Consider the following 24,152-nt stretch of genomic DNA (forward strand, 5'->3'; position numbering starts at 1 on the left):
CAGGTAGGTGGCAAAGCACAAAGCATCAGAGACTATCCATGTGCAACTAACAGTGGGTAAAACTGCCTTCCAGTTTATAGCCTGCTATAGACCACCCTCCCAAACCCAGGAACCTCACTCAGCCTTCCTGAGAACACTGGAAAATATGAAGGTCTCTCCAAACACCATTATATTGGGCTTACTTCAACTACCCAAACATAGACTGGGAGCATTACTCTAGCTCCAACACCCTAGCCCAAAGGTTCCTAGAATTTATAAACTCAAATGCTATGGAACAACTTGTTACCACTCCCACAAGAGGGGAAAACATACTGGACCTGATCATCACCAACATGGGGACTCTATGCTCCAGACCAGAAGTGTATCCCTCACTGGTAAAATCAGACCATAAACTAATCTCACTGGATATTCACATCCCGACCCCACCCCCTGCCCAGAAAACCACAGTGAAAAACTTCTCTAAAGCAAATTTCACACTCCTCAAAACTGAGGTGGAATCCTTCAAAGCCCCCGGGCCTGTGGAAAATACGGCCCAGACTGCAGAATCCTTTATAAACGCATTCTATGAACACCTTCAGGAATGCATGGATCATGCAATCCCAAATAAAACCAAGACCCAATTCTCCAAAGGCAGACGTCCTGTCTGGTGGACCCCAGCCATAAACAAACTATACAATAGAAGGAGGAAGCTACTAAATTGATGGAGCAAAATCCCAAAAAGGGAAGGCATCACTGATCAGTATTAGCAAAAACTACGGGAACACATAAAATTGTGTAAGGCCAGCTTCGAGAGAAAAATTGCACAGGACACTAAGGATAATCACAAGGCTTTCTTTAGTTATGTTAGGAACCTGGGTGGTAATTCCCAGATATGCTCAGAATTAGTCCAAAATGACAAAAAATGCACTGAACCCACAGACATTGCCAACATCCTAGCTGAAAGGTTCAGCGCAAACTTCTCTTCCCCCCCCCCTCCCCAACAAAGGGCAAATATCTATCCCAGCAGAGTGCTGCCCCCCTGACATCTCAGATGCTCAGGTAAGAGCTGCCCTCTCCAAAGCAAAAAACACAGCATCAATGGGACCAGACGGTGTCCCGGGCTGCGTCCTACATGAACTCCAAGAAGAGCTAAACCCAAACATAAACTACTGTTCAATCTCAGCCTTACTACAGGATATGTGACCAAAGAGTGGCGTACAGCAACAGTGGTCCCTCTCCATAAAGGTGGTGCCTCAACGGATCTGGGAAACTATTGCCCCATAAGCCTGACTAGCTTGGTCTGCAAAGCTATGGAAAGGATCATCATGGACCTCATAAATAAAGATATTGGGGACCTACAAACACTGGATCCTACCCAGTTCGGCTTTAAGGGCAGATCCTGCCTCTTAAACCTGGTTGATTTCTTTGAAACATTCACCAAGGCCATTGACGAGGGGAAGGTGGTCCACACAGCCTACCTGGACCTCACAAAAGCCTTCGATACAATACCCCACTCGGGCATTATAGATAAGCTCACCAGCTTAAATATAAACCCCTATGTCACTAGATGGATTGCAAACTGGCTCAAGGACAGAACCCACATGGTTAGAATTGCTGGAGCCATGTCAGACTCCAAACCAGTTACAAGTGGTGTCCCACAAGGCTCAGTCCTGGGACCTCTCTTGTTCGGTATATATTTCTCGGAGGTACAGGCCAATACGGAAGGACTGTGGCTGACCAAGTTCGCAGATGACTGCAAACTGGGCACCATAATCGACTCTCCAGCCGACAAGCATCCTCCAAAAGGGCCTCATAGAAACAGACAACTGATGCCAGAGCCATGGCCTCAAGCTAAATGCCAAAAAGTTTTTGCCAAAGGGGATGACTATACAAAGTGCCCACAAATTACCACATAGGTGGTAACCCATTAAGTACAGAAGTAATTAGGGACCTGGGGACCCAAGTTGATGGCAATCTCTCATTTGACAACCACGTGGCCAAAGTGGTTAGAAAAACATTTTATATAGCCCACCTAATCATGAAGGGATTCACATCTAGATCAGGGGAGGTCATCATGCCTCTTTACTCATCCCTCATCAGGCCCATAATTGAGTACAATGCCCCTTTTGGGATGTACCTTACCAGACACCTGCAGCAACTGGAAAGACCCCAAAAGTACCTCACCAAGAGGATCAAAGGGCTCAAACAGATGCCATATGCTGCCCGGTTAAAGAAACTCCAGCTCTACTCAGTGGCATACCGCCTGTTCAGAGGCGATCTGTGCCTGACGTAGAAAGCCATGTCCAACCCGGAATTAATGGACATGCTGCACCTCAGAAAATCCAAATCCCATCGAGCTATGCGCTTGAGAGACTTGAACCTCAGCACTGAAATAAATAGGACATGCTGGAGGGACAGATTCATAACCCAGAGGCTCCCTTCACTCTGGAATAAAATCCCAGTCCAGGTTAGGCAGAGTCCCTCACTGACTGTCAAGAGGAATGAGTGGATGGGAGATCGTAGGTTTACCCCGGGTATCACTTCTGTGTCACTGTTAGACAGAGGCACAGTATACTAACCTTGAAAAAGGGCATAGCAAGATAAATTAAATTTAAAATGGGTGGCGAAAGCCAAACACATTCTGGCTAGGCTTATAAATGCCCTAGGGCAGATAGCCTAGTATGAACCTATGAACCCAAGTGTGTTGTCCCACCCATCCTCCCTATCTCTGGTTTGTTTAAATTTGATGGCTTTTGCAGTTGCCCACCCCACTGTAGATTTGATCTGGGACACCCAGTCCCATCTCCTTAACACATTCTACCTAATACACTCCTGCACTTGTTTTTTAGTCATTTTTAATTTAATTGCATTTTTTTAAACTGTTTGGTCTAATATTGCTACATACTCAAGTGTGCTAGCTTGCACTGCATTTGAATTTTTTACTGCTGTTTTAGCTACTTTTCTGTTTAAAAAAAAAAAAGTAAGCCTGTTTCCTACCATTCCTGTTACTTGTATAGTCCAGATACAGATTTGCTGTATCCAGGACTGTATGCAAGTTTGATACCCCCCCCCCAAGCCTTTGTGTTGGAGGGAAGACTTCTAGCTTGCCAGTGGGAGTGGTAAGCTCTAGGTAACTTGTCTACCACATAAGGAGTGGTTCTGGCCCAGAAATTGTAGTTATTGGCAGTCTGGGCAATCTTTTCCATCTCTCTCAACTTCCTGATTTTGAAAGCCCAAATTTGCACTTGTTTTTTTCCTGTAACTAGTCTAGTGCAGATATTCTTAGTTTTAGCACTTGAATTTGCTTATTCGTGCTCTGCACGTGTTCAGAACTTGTTGCAAGCACTAAATAAGCTACTAATTACTATAGCACTAAACCTTCCTCCTTACCTAGAGGAAAACAGTTTTTGCAATTACTTTCCTCACTTGCTTAGAGAAAAACAGCTCTTGTACTTTCTCTCCTCACTTATCTAGAGGAAAAATTTTTTTATTCAGGCATGTCCAAGGATCAGTTTCCAGTGTTCTCTCCTGTCTATCTGATGAATCTGGGCATCTCGGGTCAATGTAGAAATTGCCTCATGTACACAGACAACCCTCTCCTACCACCCAACACTACAACCTGTGAGCGATGCAATTATCTAGCCAAATTGGAGGTAAAGCTCTCTCCAACCAAGACTGAACTTGACATTCAAGAGGAGAAGGTAAACACTTGCACCACACCACACTTATCACACAGTCTCACTAAATCTACACCACCAAAATCCACACATAGAAACAAAAACATTTGCGGAGGCTCTCAATCTGCCCAAGCAACAGTGACCTCCAAAGCAGAAACGCAAGCAACTTCCACCCCACAACACAACCCAAATGACATAGTCCACAGGCTGTGTGCCACTCAACCACAGTCAGTAAGGCAAAACAATGTATCCAGAACACTAGTCATAGGTGACTCTATAGTCAGGCACACTGATGTCCCACTCGCCAGGCTAAACTAGGAGAAGGTTACTGTCAGCTGCCTGTCGGGTGCCAAGATCCGACACATAACCCACGCACTCAGGTCACTCAAGTAAAAATGACTCCATCTTGGTGTGAGCGACCCAAGACATACCTCCCTGGACTACATGAAGAGACATGGAAGAGCTCTCTGATCTTGTAGCCCCGGCAGGTATGCCCTAGCCCTGGGCATCATTCTGCCATCGCCTAGAATGATGCTGCAGTACAAGGACAAAAATGATGGACTTCAACAATTGGCTGAGCTTCTGGTGTCATTCTAAAGGGATCCAGTATCTGTCTGCTTAGGATGACATGGTCAACAGATGATGCTTTGCCAGAGATGGCCTGCATCTGTCACCCCTGGGATTCTAGATACAGGCCAGCAAAAATTGAGGGCAATGCTACTCAGTGCTAGAATTCTAAATCTCGAAATGCACTCACTCGAGGCACTCCTTGAAATGGAGAACATTGATATCTGTGCAGTGACAGAGACCTGGTTCAAGGCTCCAGAGAGCACCCTTGCACTACCAGGCTATAACTCGTACCACACTTTTTGGCAAAGTAACCTAGACCGGAACACCAAAGGCGGAGGTGTGTCCATATTCAGGCTAGTTGCTCAGCATAATGAATCTGAGGTTATCCAAGTGCAACTAACTCTGGGCAAAATTGCAATCCAAATTGTTGCTTGCTACAGATCCCCCACCATGCCCCAAGATTATCACTCCTCTGTTTTCTTTATGTACTGGAAAATATTAGGGTTCAACCAAACACCTTAATGGGCAATTTCAACTACCCCACCATTAACTGGGAGAACTACTAGTGTACCAACTCGTTCACATAACTCTTTCTGGAATTCATAAACTCCAATGCCCTGGATCAACTCCACACCCCCACCAGGGGCAACAATATCCTAGACCTAGTCATTACCAACATTAGTGACCAGTGTTCCACACCTGAAGTCAACTCCTCGTTGGTCTGATCGACCATAAGCTAATCACCCTTGATATCCACATCCTGCCCCCCCCCCCCCCAATTAAGGAAACCACAGTAAAAAAAATTTTTCCAAAGCCAACTTCATGTTAAGACAGAAGTGGTGAACTTCATGACACCCATGCAGATGGACAATATAGTTACGACTGAATCCTACAAAAATGCACTCTAAGCACTTACATGAGTGCATGGATCATGCTATCCCAGACGGAACCAAGACGCTATCCTCCAAAAAAAACTAAGCCAATCTGGTGGTCCCCTGCCATAAACTGTACAACAGAAGGAAGAAATTGTTGCAAAAGAGAGAAATCCCATAAGTGGGGGAGCTCCCTGGTCAGCCTCGGTAAGAAGCTGAGATCCCTTATAAGATCCTCCAAATCTAGCTATGAAAACAGTCGCCCAGGATTCTAAGGACAACCACAAGGCATTCTATAGCTGTCAAGAATCTCAATGGCAACACCCAGATCTGCCCTGAGTTACAGCGCAACGGCATGAAAATTACAGAACCAACTGATATTGCCAACATCCTGGCAGATAGGTTCAGTGTTAACTTTACCCCCCTCCCCCTAAAGGGCCCCTATCTATACAGGAAGAATGCAGAGTCTCTGTAATCATAACTATGCAGGTAAAAGGTGCACTCTAAAGCCAAAAACACAGCATCCATGGGACTGGACAACATCCCAGGCTGCATTTTTCAAGAACTTCAGAATGAACTGGCTCCCTGCTTAAGCACCATGTCCAGTCAGTCTCACATCAGGCTTTGTGGCCACTGAATGGCATACGGCAACAGTTATCCCACTCCACAATGGGGGAGCCACCACTCATCCCGGGAACTATCACCCTATTAGCCTGACAAGCCTGGTCTGCAAGGTCATGGAACATATCATGGAACTCCTAAAGACATTGGTAACCTCCATACTCTGGATCCTACTCAGTTCGGGTTTGTGAAAGGCAGATCATACCTCCTGAACCTGAGACTTCTTTGAGGCAGTCACCAAAGCCATAGATGAAGGTAAGGTGGTTCACACAGCCTATCTTGACCTCGCCAAGGCTTCAACACCATCCCCCATTCTGGAATTATAGCTAAACTCACTAAACTAGGTAAAATCCCTACATCACAAGATGGGTTGCCAACTGGCTCAGACAGAGCCCACACTAAAAGTTGCACACTCAAATCTGACCTCAAACCAGTGACAAGTGGAGTACCACAGGGTTCAGTCCTGGGACCTATCCTGTTTGGTAGCTACTTCTCTGAAGTACAGGCTAACACAGAAGGCCTCTGGCTAATGAAGTTTGCAGATGACTACAAACTAGGAACCATAGTAGAATCCCCAAATGATGTGGAAATCTTACAGAAGGGCCTTGCTGAGACAGATGCCTGGTGTCAGAGCAATGTCCTTAAGCTCAATGCCATAAAGTGCATAGTCACCCCCTTTGGTAAAAACTCTGTACCCATGAACTACTACATAGACAGCAGTCTACTTAACACCGAATGTGTGATGAGACCTTGGGACCCAGGTGGACAATAATCTGTTTGATAGTCACATCCCCACAGTAGTTAGGAAGTCCTTCTACATGGCACACCTAATCATAAAAGGGTTCTCATCCAGGAAAAAAGTGGTCATTGTTCACCACTACTAGACACTCATTAGCCCCATTATAGAGTACAATGCCCCTTTTGGAATATACCTCACAAGACATCTGCAGCTGAAAAGGCCACAGAAGTACCTCAGAGAGGATTACTGGCCTCAAACAGATGCCCTACACTGTCCATCTCAAACTCCAGCTTTTACTCCGTAGCATGATCTCTGCCTAACATATAAAGCTATGCCAAACCCAGAGCTGTTGGACATACTGTGCCTAAAGAAATCCCAATCCCTCCGAGCTACAAGCTCCAGGGACCTAAACCTTGTCACCACAATAAACAGGGCTTGCTGGAGGGATAGATTTGTCTCCCAGAGACTTCCCATACTCTGGAACAGGCCACCCATCTATGTCAAGCAAAGTTCTTCATTAGCACTCCCAAGAAAAATCTTGAGTGGATGGGAAATGCACCCCGGGGATCACTTCCATGTCTCAGCTCGACAGTGGTACAGGAAAATAACTTTTTCTTGGGTGGCGTAAGCCTGGGAACCTTGTTGGCTAGGCTTACGTAGGCCCTCAGGCCGATAGCCTAGTATCTACCTATGAGCCTATATATTAAGTGGCATCAAAAGCACAACACCAGTGAATATGTGCATAGAAAAGCAGTAGTTCGGCATGCCACTAATTTTCTCCTTGTATCTCTAAGAGGTGACAAGGCAGAAGACTGCAATTCTATGTAAATGCAAGTAGGATTATTCTTTATGATTAGAGTATTAATTTGCAGATGTCGGTGGCCAAGATGATTTGGAATCTGTATGTTACAGGCATGTTCAGGAATACTTGGACAGCTTTATATAAAGGATTGCTAAAAGCATTTTTGTAACATGATTTACTGTGACAGTGCTATTCAGGTGGTAGGAGTAAGGAGAGAGATGAGGGAACGCATTAACTGGCACACTAGGCAGACAGCAAGCACATCTGTTTGTGTAGTATGCAAATTAGCTGAACCTAGCAGGGTGGGAAATGTGATACTCTAGCCGAGGGTTGGTATATGGGAGGATTAACATGAGAAGGAACTGAAACGGATCAAAACTGAAGGTCTAAAAAAAAGTCTTATCTCCGCAATGAGCTAGTGGATGTGGAAGCTTTTTTCACAGAATGTGTAGCACATCAGTAGGAAACACATTTGTAAGAGGCAGTGCGTGACAGTAAAAGATAATTTCACTGTGGCCTGTGAAAATCAGCTGCTATTTTCTGTTCTTCCATTCTAAGTGAATGGATCAGTCTTGTGGCAGTCCAGCAATGGGCACTGCATTCTCACAGTGGACCCACAGTGTATTATGGGGAAGGATGTCTGCTCCCAGGAGGGCACTCAGGGTTACAAACAGAATAAAATTAGTTATGACTACTTCTGCCTGGTACATGCAGGTTTGCAACGAGCCAAACTTGAACAGTTAGGAATGCATCTTATTTTTTTTCCCGTAGTGGTCACTTGATGATTGGAACCTCCATCTATTTACAAGCTAGAAAGAAGACATTATTTTTAAATAGTTTTGCCAATTGTGATACTAGTGGTATTATTTATATTGCTATTTGTAAGAAATGTTCTTCTTTTTATATTGGAAAGAGTGAGAGGAAGCTCAAAGAATTTGAGCATCTTTATGACGTTAGAACGAAAAATGAGAAAAATGCATTAAGTAAGCATTCTATGAAATGTGCAACAACAGGTTATCAATTTTTTGTACTTGAAGTTGTTCCCACTAACCCTAGAGGTGGCATGTGGGAAACCCTTATTGAATATAGGGAGTTACATTGGCAACTATTACTTGATTCAGGTAGAAATTTGGGGTTGAATGACATGGTGTCTCTTGCACCAGTGTTGAAATTAAGGGCAGCAAAACTCTAGCACTTTAAAATGTTTAAGCATTTTTAATAGTTATTTTGTTTATGGATATTGCATTTTTATTAAAAATATTTATTAAAAACATTTATTAAAATTAATTATGTGCCTTACACAGAAGTTTTTTGAACAAGTATATATTTTATTATTGTTCAAACTACTGTTTAATTTTAAAGGTAAATACTGTGATACTTTATTTTCTCCACTAGATGGGGTAATTTGATATATATGGCAGAGTTTAATATATGGTCTGTGAAAGAACTAATTATTTTTTAATCAACTTGAAACAGTGTTTTAACTATATATTTATACGTTTTTAACTCAAAATGAATTGACATTCACACTTAATATGTTTCACAACAGAATCTACTGTGGTTTAGCTGATGCACTTAGTTAATTAATCCACTTTTTTTGGTATTTTATTCTGTTTTATCATGATTGGACAGTTCAAACACTAATTGGGGTAAAATACACTATATAAGGTAAAATGCTATTATGGTGGTCATTACTGAGGAAGTTGATGACGAAAACGTTGGTTTCTGTAAAACGTTATTTTGTACTGGTGATTCAGTGGATATTAAACGTGTTACTTCAATTTGGGACCTGGTTTATTTGTGCCTGGAACTGATGGCTGTTTTTTATTACTAACTTTAAATCTTCCAAGCCCTGCTCAACTGACTGTCCTTTCAGGGGGGAAAGATTACCCTGCATGCAAAAAAATTGGGAACTCGTTACCCAGGACAAATGGGTTTTAAATGGTGTCCGAAGGCTACCAATTTCACTTCCACTCCTTACCAACCCCAAACAGTTGGCCAGACCCCCCCCCCCCCCAAATCAGTCGGCAGAGGCTCAAAAGCAAATTCTGTCTTGAGCATCAGGGCTATTCAACCTGTCCCAGAGAATGGGGGCAGTTTCTACTCAAGACTTTTCCTGGTACCCAGAAAAGACTATTCCTGATGTCCTATCCTGGACCTGTCTATCCTAAACACATTTTTGGTAATCCCAAAATTCAAGATGCTAACTCTTCCAGCAGCTGCTTCCCATGCTAGGCAAAGATTCCTGGTTGGCAACACTGGATTTAAAGGAAGCCTACCTGCACATCCCAATAAGGGAATCTTGTAAAAGATGCCTACACTTCAGAACAGGCTACATGCACTATCCGTTCTCTGCACTGCCCTTTGGCGTATCTAGTGCGCCCAGGATATTCACAAAGTGCCTAGCTCCAGTCATTGCATTTTGCAGGCAAAGCTATTCAAATATACCCATACCTGGACGATTGTCTAATTCAGGCGGAAAGCCAGGACATGCTATTAAATCTGGCATTTGTAAAGAAATTGCTAACGTCTCTGGGGTACACCATAAACGAAAAGAAATCACATCTTGTACCCTGCCAACAAATTGTATTCCTGGGCGCAAGCTTGAATACAACTTCCCAGATGGCTTACCTCACGCCAGGGAAACAAGTTCATTTGACAGTCTACTTCAAACTACTGGCCACAAAGACTCTGCCATCTGCAAGGAAAATACTGCAAGCCCTGGGTTTCATGGCCTCTTGCATTCTACTAATTCCATATGCAAGACTGCATATGAGGAAACTATAATGGTATCTAAAAAGCCTATGGTGTCAACATTCTTAGGCTCTAGAATAGACTATTCCTATCATACCTTGTCTACAGATGGAGTTCCTTTGGTGGGCAGAGGCCTGCCACCAAAACAAGGGACTGCCATTCACTCTACACCCTGCCGCCCAAACCCGAACAGATGCATCAGATTATGCATGGGGGCTCACTTGGCAGGCCAATGCATTCAGGGCAAGTGGAACCCAAATCAAATGCACCTGCATATCAATCAAAAAGAAATATTAACTGTGCAGAATGCTCTGACAGCCTTCAAGGACTGCATTCTTCCAGGACAATTATTGGTAAGGACTGACAACACCACTGTTGTGGTACATAAACAAGCAGGGGGGAATCCACTCATACCCTCTGCAGACTAGCCATGGCTCTGTGGAACAACACCTTGAGCTACCAAGTGCACCTACAGGCTCAATTCCTGCCAGGAAAGCTAAATACACTGGCAGATGACCTAAGCAGAAATCTCATGGACCCACAAGAGTGGGAACTGGAACCAAAGATAATTCAGTATGTTGAGAAACAAATGGGGGGAACCCAGAGATAGACTGGCTAGCTCTCCCCAGAACTACCAATTTGACAAATTCTGCACAAGGGCTCCCCACAAACCAAGCTTGGAAAGAGGTTTTTCCAGGTGAAGGACAGGGCATCCAATCAGTTTATGCCTTCCTCCCCTCTGCCTCTCCTCTCCAAGGTGCTACTAAAGATCAAACGGGGCAAACCAAGGACAGTACTGATTGCACCAGACTGACCACACTAACACTGCTGCCACCTTGGCACCTGCCTCAGACCCCTGCCCTGCTGTCCCAGCAGGAGGGCCTGCTTCTGCACCCACAGCTTCAAACCTTGAACCTGGCAGCTTGGCTAATTAACCTGATCAGTTACCATCCTTCAGTAAGCAAGTGATGGGTGTCATTCTGGAGGCAAGGAGGCCTAGTACTAGAAAATACTATGCTGAAAAAATGGAAAAAGTTTCTGTTCCTGGAGCCAGACTCTGGGGATGGGCACAGCAGCGCCCAATTTACCCCTTATATTCTTCAATACTTATGCTTCACAAGGGCCTTTCCTTTTCCTCCTCCAAAATTCATGCCTCTGCCATTTCAGCTTATTATAACAGAACCACCCCTTTTCTCTCATCCACTGCTGAAGCAATTCCTCAGAGGGGCCAAAAATTAAGACCACCCAGGAAAGCCTCTACTCCAGCCTGGGACCTTTGTATTGGAAAAGCTCACTCTACCTCCCTTTGAGCCAGCTGCAAATGCAGAGTTGAAATTCCTTTCTTGGAAAACAGCCTTCCTTCCAGCCATCACTTCAGCAAGAAGAGTGTCTGAATTGCAGGCCCTCATGGCAGTGGAGCCTTTCCTCATCTTTCATGCTGACAGGGTGTCCCTCAAGACCAGTCCCTCCATGCCCAAGGTTGTATCCAGTGTGGCCCTTAATCAGTCCATTCATTTGCCAGCCTTCTCTAATCCACAGAACAAAGGGGAACAAATACTGCAGTCCTTGGATGTGCACAGACAACTTTGATTCTACTTGGACAGGACTAAGCCTCTCGGGAAATCCGAACAGCTGCTGGTTGCACTTGCTGCAGGGACAGAGGAAGAAGGCCATTTCAAAGCAAGCCATTTCTAAGTGGATAAGCCATTGCATTCATTTTTGCTATAAGCAGCATGGAAAACCTACCCCACAGGGGATAAGACCACATTTAACCTGGGCTGCATCTACCTCTACAGCCTTTCTCAGAGGTGTCCCTACCAGGGACATCCTAGAAGCTGCTACCTGGAGTTCTGTACATACCTTCACCAAGCATTACCACTTGCCAATTTTTTTCTAAATCCAGCGCTGGCTTTGCCACTGCAGTCTTGCAGGGCCTTATAGCTGCTCCTAATGCTATATAATTACCTCCTCCCATCCTTAGATTTGGGAATCTAACCAAATGTGATGACTGCATCCGTGAAACATGAATATAGTACAGTTGTGTACACTTAACATAAATGTAGATGTTAGTATATTCACTGTTGCAGTCCTGGTTACCCTCCCTCTAGCCCCCGACGTCTATTGACTATACCTCCTATTCTTGTTTACTATGCTTAAAGCTTTTTGGTGTATTTGCTTTTTTGTTGTGGGGTGTAACCTTGTATGTAATTGCTTCCCATTATGGGGGCACCTGACTTCTGGGGCAAGAAAAACTGCTGTAATGGTGTCTGCTGCATGCTTTATACCCTGGACTACCTGACATCATAGAAGATGAGACTGCAACCAACGCAGGACCCAAGACTTTGATTATCAGGCCGACTGAGGGCTACTGCAAGCAGAATAACCCAAATGTGGTGACAGTGACTATACTAACATCTACATTTATGGTAAGTGTACACAACTGTACTGCCCTTGCTTACGAATAAGTTGTACTACAATGACCTTTTTTATTTTGGAGTAATCCTTAATTCAGTTATGTTGCAATATTGGGAAATGGAAAGATAAAAGGTAAAATATTCCTTTCTGATTTAACAGGCAGTGGCTTGGTGCCCATGGCAAGCAAATGTCCTTGCAACTGGTGGTGGGACCAGTGACAGACATATCAGAATCTGGAACGTTTCTTCTGGCTCCTGTTTAAATTCAGTAGATACACAGTCCCAGGTGAGTTCTCTTGCCAACATTTGCTCTAGTGTACCAGCGCATTGCTTTACTGTAAGTTTTTTTACTTCAGGTTGTAGCAAAACACAATACCAAATAGATGCAGAATGGCTTAAACCTACATTTTAAGCATTTTATGAATGTATTGTAAACAAAAAAGACCAGTTTTGCTCTGCATTTCCTATTTTAGATAACCCAATGCAAAGCATTGTCATTTCTGTTTTTTTTTGCTTTCACTGCCATGTAACCAAAACCGTGTAAACTGGACACTGTCTACATGTGGTATCTTGATGCATCTTTATTAATCTTGCTGTCAGATTTGAATCTTGACAGTATAAACAGAAAATTCCCATGAAAGTGACTGTGGCAGGCAAACAAGGATGGTGAGAGCTAAGGAACAGCACTTCAGTTTAAGGTTCATAGGTATATACTAGGCCAGTGGCCACCAGGGTCTTTACAAGAGTAGCTGTGCAAACCAACCCAATCTTGCCCCAGAGTTCCTTGGATTCTTTTATGGCTTGGTATGTTCATAAGTAGCTAAAGGTTATTGGGGGCAGGATATTGGACAGAGTTAGACAGTAAGTCAATTGATCCACATCAGAGACATGGGGGCCTACTAGCAATTTCCCATCCAATGATCAAGGTCCTTTTTGAGTAGGGTTGGGGACGATCTCTCATTCACTTGAATGGGCAGCTTATCCTGTAGTCCAGGTTCCTCTGAGACGCATCAGTCCCTCCAGCAGGTTCTATGTCACAAAGGTCAGGTCCTTGGATCTAGTGTTTCTGGTGCAGTCTTGCAGATGTACCAGATCCATCAGAGCTGGATATAAGGGTGCCTTGTATTGCCAAGCATAGATTCTCTGTCAGTAACTTGTAGGAGACTGCGCAGAGCAGATTTCCCAAAGGGCACTAGTGTATTTTACGGTGAATATGAATTTTAATCTGTGGCTTTCATAATAACTTGTTTGTGTTGGCCACTTTTGTAGGATGTTGGTGATGGCTCCCAATTTAGTAATCTGCGAACTCTGAACCGGAGGCCTTTGACATTGTATTCTACTTGGCAAGAAGGAGATGCCAAATGGGAGCAGTCCCAACACTGAGCCCTGTGGTACTCTGCTGATGACCAATCTGTTGGTGGAGGTGATCTTGCTATCCTGAGTTTCATGGGTCCTATTTGAGTTCGCTGGCAATCGAGTGAGTTGTCTATGGATTTTTCAATAATTCCAGAGTGGGATATTGGATCAAATGCCTTGGCCAGGGTAGGTGTGTGGTTTTCCCCTCATCCATAATCATGATGGCTCTGTCAATGAAGTCTACCATGTTGCATAGGAAAGACCTTCCCTTAAAGCCAAATGGAGATGGTGGGGGGGAGTTATGTGGGAAGGAATTTCACAGGAGATAATGGAGGGTGAAGGGCGAAGTTAGCAAATCTACTGGCTGATTAAATTTAGCTGTTACCTTAGTCAGTGAAGACTGCCATTACCACCAGTTCTGCACACACTGCTGAGTGTTATTTTTTAAGGTTTCTGGCTTAGCTGATTAAGATCTTTGATTTGTTCTTAGTCTGGGAGACTTGCCCTGCTGTCCTAATTAACTGCTTTAGTTTTTTGTTTAGCTGAATCGGTGAGCTCTTGTCTAACAGTTTCTGATTTTGGCAATTACTTTTTCCTTTTGTTATATTACCTGTTGAGGTAAGGATTCTATCAGTGTGGGTTAGTGTTTGATCTGGGCTTCTTTCTGGTAGGTACATCAGCAATGCAGCCATTTACATTTTTGTACAGGGTGTCTGTAAATTCTGCACAAGGTAGCTGTGTTCTTGGGGTTTGAGGGACCGTGTGAATTTTGACAGTTGCTTATAGGATGCAATTTGCTTTAGTTCAAACTCTTGCAGGTTTAGCTTTGTGTGTGTTTTTTTTAAAGGAGACAAGTGTTGTGGTCTGTCGTCACCATTAAGGACGTGACACTGGGACATGTGCAGAACTAACATAATGTTGGCAAGTAACCGGTCTCAGTTTCTCCAAGTCTTTTGGGTTTCTAATAACTTGACAGGAGTGGGCCCTATTCCCAAGTCAAAGTATGATTTAAAGTTTGTAAATATAGTACTGTTTAAATCTTTGTTTTGCAGGTGCTGAGAAGAGCACTTTTGGCTATGTGCGCAGACTTGATTCCTCCTGCGGTTCATAGAGTTGCGTGCATCAGTAGCATATCCAAGTCTGTAAATTCTTTGAGACTTGCTTCTCTTACTCTTGGAAATGTCTGGGTATCCATGTTCCACACTGCCCTCTTTTCTACTTACAAATCCTGGTATTTTATAACTTGCTCTGTACACAAGGCACTAATCACTCGCTGTAGCTATTTCAATGACCAGTGCTATGGACTATATATATCTGGTTTTCTCGCATCTGTTTTTGAACTGTTGATTGAGTAATCCCATGTGAAACTTCATCATTCTCTAATGCTTTGTGGCTTGTGTTTCTAATGCTTCCAGCTATTTCAGTGTTGTAATGTTTGCACAATCCCCAGTGCAACAGTTTTGCCATGTAGCTATGCCTTTCGGTATACAGGCCCTGTGCCATTTGTGCATCTCACCAGCCACAAGATGCGACTTTTTCCAGTTGCATCTGTTTTTCCCACATGTTTGATGGACTTGGGTTTACATAGTCCACTATCCTGGGCCACTAACCTTTCATATTTAGGTTCAACTTCACCTCTAACCGTTCTTGCATCCAGTCCTGATTGGCATGAGGTTGTTCGGGAATTTTCTGTGCTTGCAACTCCTTTATATGTTTTCCTTTATTTCTTGCTTTCTCATCTGACCCTTTTGGCACATTCAGTTGCTGTCTGATTTGTCTATTTCTGGTTTGGTTTCCATTCCTGCTTGATGCCAATATGCTTTTGCTAAGCATGGAGGTCATCTGACTTGTACTCAATGTTTTAAAACTTTAGCTATGTTTGGATCTGGTGAGGTCAGTAAATAAGATTCTAGCAGATCTATACATGTAATGAATTTTGAGGAGGCCCATATCGCCTTCAGAATGAGGAATATATAGTTTTGGTATACACAAATGTTTTTCTTTGACTTTTTTTTGACCGGGAATATCTGAGCTTGCGCTCTTTTTCAGCAGAGGCCTGGGGAGAAAAGCTCCACAGTGTTACATACACCATAAAAATGTTTATGAACAGTACAGTATACATGAGGTGGTAAACATGCATTATAATGCTTGGGTTCCCACTTGTAGCATGAGAGTTTAAAAGGTGTTTACAAAAAGGCAATAAAACAATGTTGGTCATTCATACATCTCCAATACGCAAGAACTTCATTTAGAGGGGAAGTAATTAACTCAGAGTTAAAGATGAATACAGAAAGTACTGTATAGCAGATTTTAGTTACAGGCAACAGCATATACATCAGTAATCCAAAGGGGCGGGCAAGGTGATGGAGGGCAAGGTGATGGAGGGCAAGGTGATGGAGGGCAAGGTGATGGAGGGCAAGGTGATGGAGGGCAAGGTGATGGAGGGCAAGGTGATGGCGGGCAAGGTGATGGCGGGCAAGGTGATGGCGGGCAAGGTGATGGCGTAGCTATGGGTAAAAGGAAAAATTAGAGAAGTTTTATTTATAAATGAGGAGAGCAGTAGTAGTTGGAATAAAGTGAAATCTGAGTAAGGGGAGTAAACTTGTATGCATATATCAAATAGCTTTTGGATTTCTTTTCCTATCCAACTGAAGCAATTTGTGGGGCCAGTCATTTACCCCAAAACTGTAAGAACAGTCAGAGCAAATTGGTTTATAGCATGGACTTTGTTCCTAGGTGTCAAGGCTGTTTTCACTATTAATTGTAGTCTTCTAAAATACACTTAGTTTTGTTTGCGTTTGTTCGTGTTTTATTGTCCATTAAATTCCCAAATATTTGTATACTCCCTCAAGTTTTTCATATTCCTGTCTCAGGCTGATATTTTCTTGGTGCTGCAGTTTTCCTGGTTTAAATGTTACTTTTGCCCATTTATCAAGACCAATATATATATCTGAGAAAGTTTTGACTATTTCCAGTTGTGCTTCAGCTCCTCATTTAATGAATTAGTTTTAACTCTTCTGCAAAAAGTCTGGAAGCCAAACTGACCATGACCTAATTAGCTTAATGGGTTAAGGGCAAGACAAATAGGAGCAGCAGTGAGTCACCCTGGAATATCCCCCTTTGAATTTCTGTCCTTGGGATCATTTGTCCTTTTATCATGGTTTGGCTACAAAGTGGTTTGCCACAGTTTCTGGTCACTAATGTAATTGATCAGTGTAGGGTATATATCTGTAACCACTCCTTTGTCCATGAATGTGAAAATGCTGGCAAATGCTTTTTGTAATCAATTCTATACTTTGGTTCTTATTTTAAAAGTCTCCATTATGACTTTAAAAACAAATGATCCTTTGTTTCATATGGCTTTCGTTACCCTTTTGTTCTATTGCCATGATTTTCTTCTAAATGAAAAATTACTAAAAAGATAGTGTTGCCACTGACTATGTAAAACAAATTATAAACACTATTCACTGGATACCGAAGGATGAAGCTCGCCAACACGCAGTGATACCACCAGTTTATTGTACTTAAAAATAACTCAATTTCCAACAGCAGAGCGGGTCTTTTCTTCTAAATGACTCTATACTGGAATTGATGCAAACAAGTTGAGTTTATACATCAGAAGGCAAGTAGGTTCAGTCTTGGGAGTATCGTTTTTCTTAAACAGGTTGGTGTTTGTCTGGAGTGCACATATGTCGTTCTTACTGAGGGCTAAATCTTTGTGTAAAGATGTTAATACTTTTAGCCAGAAAGTCTGGTACTGCATCTGGGCCTGGGGTTTTCCAATTAGGAACTTTTCTTAATTTTGTTTAATTTTTTCTGGTTGTTACTTCATTCCATTTCATATCCTGTACATTTGATCTTCCTGTTTTTGCAGCTTCTATCCATTCAGCATATTTGTTCCACAGAGTCTTCATAGATTTCTCATACATATCTATTTCTTTTGTTTAGTGGTGGTTCTATTCCTTTTTGCTTTGTTTCATGATTCTCTATTTTTTTAAGTCCATAATGAATTGTTTTTAGATTCATCTGCATATCTAAGTTTTTCTACCTGGGCTGATACCTTTAGCTTATTTGCAGTAGTGTACAATAGTTCCTGGTCTGGTGTAATACAGAGCATTACGTTTATATTGTAAGTATCCTCTTCTAACAGTGACACTTGTCTTGATGTCTGTATTTGATACTTTCATGATGGCACTTGATTTATTCCTTTCCCTTATTGCCCTGTATTTTTGTGGTAAGACTAGATGTTACTTTAACTGCACAGTAATGTATCCCATTTACTCTGTTTTTATTGCGTACAGTTCTAAGTCTTCATTACACTGTTTGTTTTATCAGACTTCTAATATTTTGGGTCTTACTGTAATCTTTATCAACCTTAATATTTCCATTTCTATTAAATCAAGCAAGTCCTTCCTGAACTTTTTCTAAACTGGGGGCACATTCTTTATTCTGTTTCCTATGGACATTCTATAGAAAGTTTCATTACATCTTCCTGTCGCATTTTGTCTCCTGCGTCATGCACTGCTCTTCAGATGGGAACTCTGACCTATCACTCCACAATATTGACTGCGTCAGTTTCCACAATTTTCTGCTCCCTCCCTTGCTCTGCAACTTCAGTAAGGCTCCAAAGCATCTTCATGTGGCAACTGATCAGATGCTTCCCATTCCACCTGTTCCTCCTTAATTTGGGGGACTCATTGTCCTGCTGTGGTGGTACTAGAGTTGGATTTTCTAAACTAAATCCTTCACTATGCAGGTAATCCCATAACTTCAGTTTCTGTTTAACTTTTCCATTATTAATCTTTTCCACTCCCCCCACTCCTTTTTTCTTTGTATTCTAAAATTTTCCTTTGTCTGCATTTCTCTCCAATACAAAATGTAGAACCAAAGATATTTGATTATTTTTCCTTTCTCCTTTGCCTAACGTTTGCACTTGAGTCTTCCCCATGTCTGATGTTCTTCATCTCACATTGCTGCAGTCCTTACACTTGGGTAGTCCGCTGTCCTCGGTCGGCCCGAATATCAAAGTATAAGGCTGACGTCGGTCAAGGCGCATTTGACTGACATCAGGACGTCAGGGTACAAATGCGCATGACCGTCATATCCTCAGTCTTTTTTGCCGCATGGTCCAATGCAGAAGCAGCATTGCAAGTGCCGGTTGGCGTTCTGAGATTTTTCGATTTAGTTTCAGACCGAGTTCAAAGTTGGCTAAGTACCCGTTAGAATATTTTAGTTTTTTCTTGCCTCAGTGATTTACCGGATGTCAGAAAAAGTAAATAATTGCATTTCTTGTGGGAAACAGATACCGCATAGAGATTATCATACTTTGTGTATTCCTTGCTTAGGGCCTGAGCACGACGTTGTTGGCTGTCGCTCTTGTGCTAGATTCAATAAACGCACTATAAAGAGAAGGTTGGATTGTGCCAGGTTAGTCTTTGGGAAGCGGTGCAATTATAAAATGCCGTCGGATGCTCCGACGCCCGCTTCTTCGAAGAAGCGCAAGGACAAGGCAGTTAAACCTAGGCTAGAAGAACCATCTGTACCAGACGCCGGTGCTTTAGAGGTGTCGGTGGAGCCGGTGGCTCCACCGGAGGTTTCTTTGTGTTCCCAGGGTGAGACCTTATTATTGCAAGATGTGGCCTCTCAGGAGGCAGGTCAGGCTGAGGGGGCTTCTCAGGTTACTATACTCCCCTCCCTTCCTAGGGTGGCTAGGCCCTCTCCTTCTGTTTCAAAGGCTTCTCCCAGGGGCAGGCCAGGTTTAGCTTCAGTTGTTGTTACCCCTAGCTCTTCAGGAACTGTGCCCAAAAAGCATATGCTTAAAATGGCAGAAGATTTAATTACTTTGATTAGGGGTTCTATGCCCCCTCCTGATAAGAGACCTAGGGTGGAGCCTGAGTTAGGGAGTTTTGAGCAGGCTTCAGATGTTTCAGAGTCTTGGCTGAAGACTTGCAGGAGTACTCTCCTTATTCTGATTCTGATGTAGATGATTCTACTCCTTCTGCTTCTCCTCCCGAGGATCTTTCTTTTCCAGAAAGTCTTCACTCCATGAGGGGGCATTTTAAGTGGGAAGCTCAAGCCTTCTCTGATTCCAGGAAAAGGCTTAGGGAATTTTTGTTTTACCCCAGCATAGGCCTTTGGCTATACCTCCTGTTTTGGATGTAGTGGAAGATGTTTTTGCAGAGGCTTCTCTTAATCCTGATTCTTTGCCTCCTGCTCCTGTTAAACCGGATAGGTATTACAGGGTGCCTGAAGCTCATAAGTTTCTTTTTAAGAGTCCTAGGGCAGACCCAGAAACTGTTAGCCAGGGGCCTAAAGGTGTTAAGGCTTCTGTTGTAAAGAATCCGGTTCCTGCAGACAGAGGCCAGGGCCTTGGATAGATGGGGAAAGAAAGTTTATACTTCTTCCACTCTTGCTATGAGGGCTTTGAATTGCCAGTTTCACATGTTGAAATACCAAAACTATCTCCTTTCACAATTGAAGTCTAAGGTTGATGCTCTGGCAGAAGGTATTGATTGTAAAGAGTTGCAAGATTTAGTACATGTTTCTGAACATGTGGGTAAGCATTCTTTGCAATGCGGTTTTGATGCTGTACAGGCCTAGTCTAGGGTGGCTGCCACTGGGTCAGTTCTTCGCAGGCACGCCTGGCTGAGGGATCAGAATTTGTCTGACCATGTTAAAACAAGGATTTTAGATGCTCCTTTGCAATCTGACGTGTTGTTTGGTTCTCCTGTTGAGGCAGTCTTAAAGAAAATGGAAGACAAGGCTAAGTCTATGCAGACTGCTAAAGATTTTTTGCAGGTCCAGCCTCCAAAGTTTAGTAGAAATTGGCCTACTAAGGGGTGGACGTATCCTTCTTATGATTCCCAGTCTAGGGGTAGATCTAGACGTGGTAGGGGCAGAGCTCAGGGCTCTTTCAGGCCTAGAACAGGGAGTTCTCCTGCACAGTCTTCGGGTGAGGGCAGGGGTCAGTCCTTTCGTAAACAGACCCAATGACCTACCTTTTCAGCTGCCAGAGTCTTCTCGTCTGGCAGCACCTTTGGGAGGAAGGTTGGCACTTTTCAAAGAAAATTGGAGTTTAATTACCCAAGACAGATGGGTATTGGATATCATACACCACGGCTACAGGTTTTATTTCCATACCTTGCCTCCTTTCAAAGGCATGCCAGACGTTCCTCCTCAACAAAGACTAGAGGTGCACAAGCAAGTTTCTCTGTTGCTCCAAATAGGGGCCATACAGCTGGTCCCTATGCCAGAAGTGGGCCTAGGATTTTATGTTCCTAGTACCAAAGAAGGGGAACACGTGGAGACCAATTTTGGATTTATCTATACTCAACACTTATCTGGACATTCCCAAGTTCAAAATGTTGACGTTGCAGCAGCTTTTACCTCTGCTAGGCAAAGATCATTGGATGGTAACTTTGGATCTCAAGGAGGCTTACCTTCATGTTCCTATCAGACTAAGTTGCAGGAAGTATCTGCGTTTTCGAGCTGGGACTTCTCACTTTCAGTTCTCTGCATTGCCCTTTGGCTTATCTACTGCCCAGAGTGTTCACGAAAGTTCTGGCTCCAGTGATAGCTTTCTTCAGGCTAAAAGGAATACAGATCTATCCTTATTTGGACGACTGCCTGATTCTGGCTCAAGGGAAGAGCTTCTTCATCATTTGGAATATGTGATAGCAGTGCTAAGATGCCTGGGGTATTCTGTGAACGAAATAAAGTCCAGTCTAGTACCCTCTCAGGACATGTGCTTTCTGGGTGTGAGACTGAATACAGCATCCCAGATGGCCTTTTTAACCCCGGACAAACAAAAGAGTCTATCCCTTTACTTCCATCAACTATCTCATCAGTCTGGGCTGACTGCAAGGACAGTCCTTCAAGCCTTAGGGTTCATGGCATCTTGTATTCTGGTGCTTCCCAATGCCAAACTGCATATGAGGAAGCTACAATGGTATCTCAAAAATGTATGGACACAGCACTGCCAGGATCTGGACACTGTCATTCAAATAATACCTTGCATTCAAAAGGAATTTTTGTGCTGGGCTCAGGAATGTCACCTAAACAAGGGACTCTCTGTGACCCGGCCAGAGGCGAGTCAGATTTTAACGACAGATGCCTCAGACAAAGCTTGGGGAGCTCATCTAAATGGAAAGTGGATACAAGACAAGTGGCCTGCCAGACTACAACATCTACATATCAACATGGAGATGTTAGCAGTCCAGTTTGCATTAATAGCTTTCAAGGAATTACTTCTTCCAGGGCAGGTGTTGATTCTAACAGACAACACAACTGTCATGTGGTACATCAACAAGCAAGGGGGAACGCATTCTTATCCTCTATGCAGGCAAGCAATGATTTTGTGGGAGACTGCTCTCAGTTTACAGCTCCATCTTCAGGCAAGGTTTCTGCCAGGAGCACAGAACTCCTTAGCAGATGTGTTGAGCAGACGAATTATGGATCCCCACGAGTGGAAATTGGATCCTCATGTATTTCAGAAATTGACAGTGTCATGGGGAACTCCAGACATAGATCTGTTCGCTTCTCCACTAAACCATCAGCTGCCAAAGTTTTGCACAAAAGGTTTCATCCCACAGCTTGGAGAGTGGATGCTCTTTCTTTCAATTGGAGCAATCTTCATGTGTATGCCTTTCCACCTCTGCCTCTCCTCCCAAAGTTACATCTAAAGGTCAGACAGGACAAGCCAAGGATGATTTTAATAGCTCCGGATTGGCCTCGACAGCACTGGTACCCATTACTGAGAAGTCTGGTACGGAAGCCTCCATGGCCTTTGCCTTCGATTCCACACCTGTTGTCGCAGGAGGACAGCCATTTGCTAAATGTCAAGCTTCACTCTCTGCACCTAACAGCCTGGCATATTCTGTTTTGAACCATAGTGGGCCTCCACTTCCTCAGCAAGTTTTGAATGTTATTTTGGAAGCTAGAAGGCCTAGTACAAGGAAAGTGTACAAATGGAAGAGATTTTTATTTTGGAGTGCAGCAAAAGATTTTGATGTTTCTGAGCCTAATTTGTGTGTGGCTCTTCAATATCTTACTGAGTTACTAGACAAAGGTTTGTCTTTCTCTTCTATTAAAGTTCATGCTGCAGCAATTTGCTCACTATGATTGACCCACCATTGTTTTCTCATCCTTTGCTCAAGCAATTTCTTAGAGGGCAAAGAATATAAGACCCCACGAAGAGCTCCTACTCCTGCTTGGGATCTCAATTTTGTGTTGGAGAAACTCACTCTACAACCTTTTGAGCCTGCAGCTACTTCTGAGTTGAAATATTTGTCATGGAAGACTGCTTTTTTATTGGCCATTACCTCTGCAAGAAGGGTTTCTGAATTGCAGGCCCTTATGGCGGTTGAGCCTTTCTTGATTTTCCATAAGGATAGGGTATCATTACGTACTAATACTTCCTTTATGCCTAAGGTGGTTTCTAGTGTGGCTTTAAACCAAACTATTCATTTGCCTACTTTTTATGCAAATCCCCAAAATAAAGGGGAAAAGATTTTCTACACTTTAGATGTACACAGGCAGTTACGTTATTATTTGGACAGAACTAAAGGGTTCAGGCAGTCTCAGCAGTTTGTTTCTTTTGCTTTGAGTTCTCAGGGCAAGCCTGTGTCAAAACAAACTATTTCTAAGTGGATTGGGTTTTGCATTGCTTTCTGTTATTCCCATCATGGCAAGGAGATTCCAGCTGGGATTAGGCCTCATTCCACTAGGGCTACTGCCACTTCAACAGCTTTTTGAGGGAGTGGCAACCAAGGATATTTTGGAGGCAGCTACTTGGAGTTCAGTGCATACTTTCTCTAGGCATTATCACCTGCCACTTTACTCTAAATCCAGGGCATTTTGGCAGCTCCTGCTTCCTTGTAGTTAGCCATCCTCCCTTACCTCTGCTTTGGGATTCTACCCAAGTGTAAGGACTGCAGCAATGTGAGATGAAGAACATAGTACAGTTTTGTACCTACCATAAATGTAGATGTTCGAAGATCTACATTGCTGCAGTCCAATTCCCTCCTTCCCGTGTGCAGTTAGAGGTGGTTGTGTGGGTTGGGTTGTACATATTGTGTATATTGTATATATTGTACATATAGGTAGTGCAAGGGTGGTTGGTTGGTTGTTTGCTGTCTTTTGGTTTTGACCTTTATTTTTAGGGTCTTCTGACATCTGGGGCAAGAAAAGACTGAGGATATGACGTCGGTCATGCGCATTTGTACCCTGCCGTCCTGATGTCAGTCAAATGCGCCTTGACCGACGTCAGCCTTATACTTTGATATTCGGGCCGACCGAGGACAGCGGACTACCCAAGTGTAAGGACTGCAGCAATGTAGATCTTCGAACATCTACATTTATGGTAGGTAC

At 43.2% G+C, this 24,152-nt stretch overlaps 1 protein-coding gene across 1 annotated transcript in view; it reads left to right on the top strand.

Annotated features, from left to right (window-relative positions):
* The window catches only part of CDC20 (cell division cycle 20), a 710,318-nt gene that overhangs the window by 529,496 nt on the left and 156,670 nt on the right, over positions 1–24,152 (top strand). The window contains exon 9 of the mRNA XM_044085408.1: positions 12,589–12,714. Within this exon, the coding sequence (XP_043941343.1) occupies positions 12,589–12,714 (126 nt within the window). The remainder of the gene's footprint in view (positions 1–12,588; positions 12,715–24,152) is intronic.

The sequence above is a fragment of the Protopterus annectens genome, chromosome 10.part0 (genome assembly GCF_019279795.1).
Source record: "Protopterus annectens isolate FY-2018-M chromosome 10.part0, PAN1.0, whole genome shotgun sequence".
NCBI lineage: Eukaryota > Metazoa > Chordata > Ceratodontiformes > Protopteridae > Protopterus > Protopterus annectens.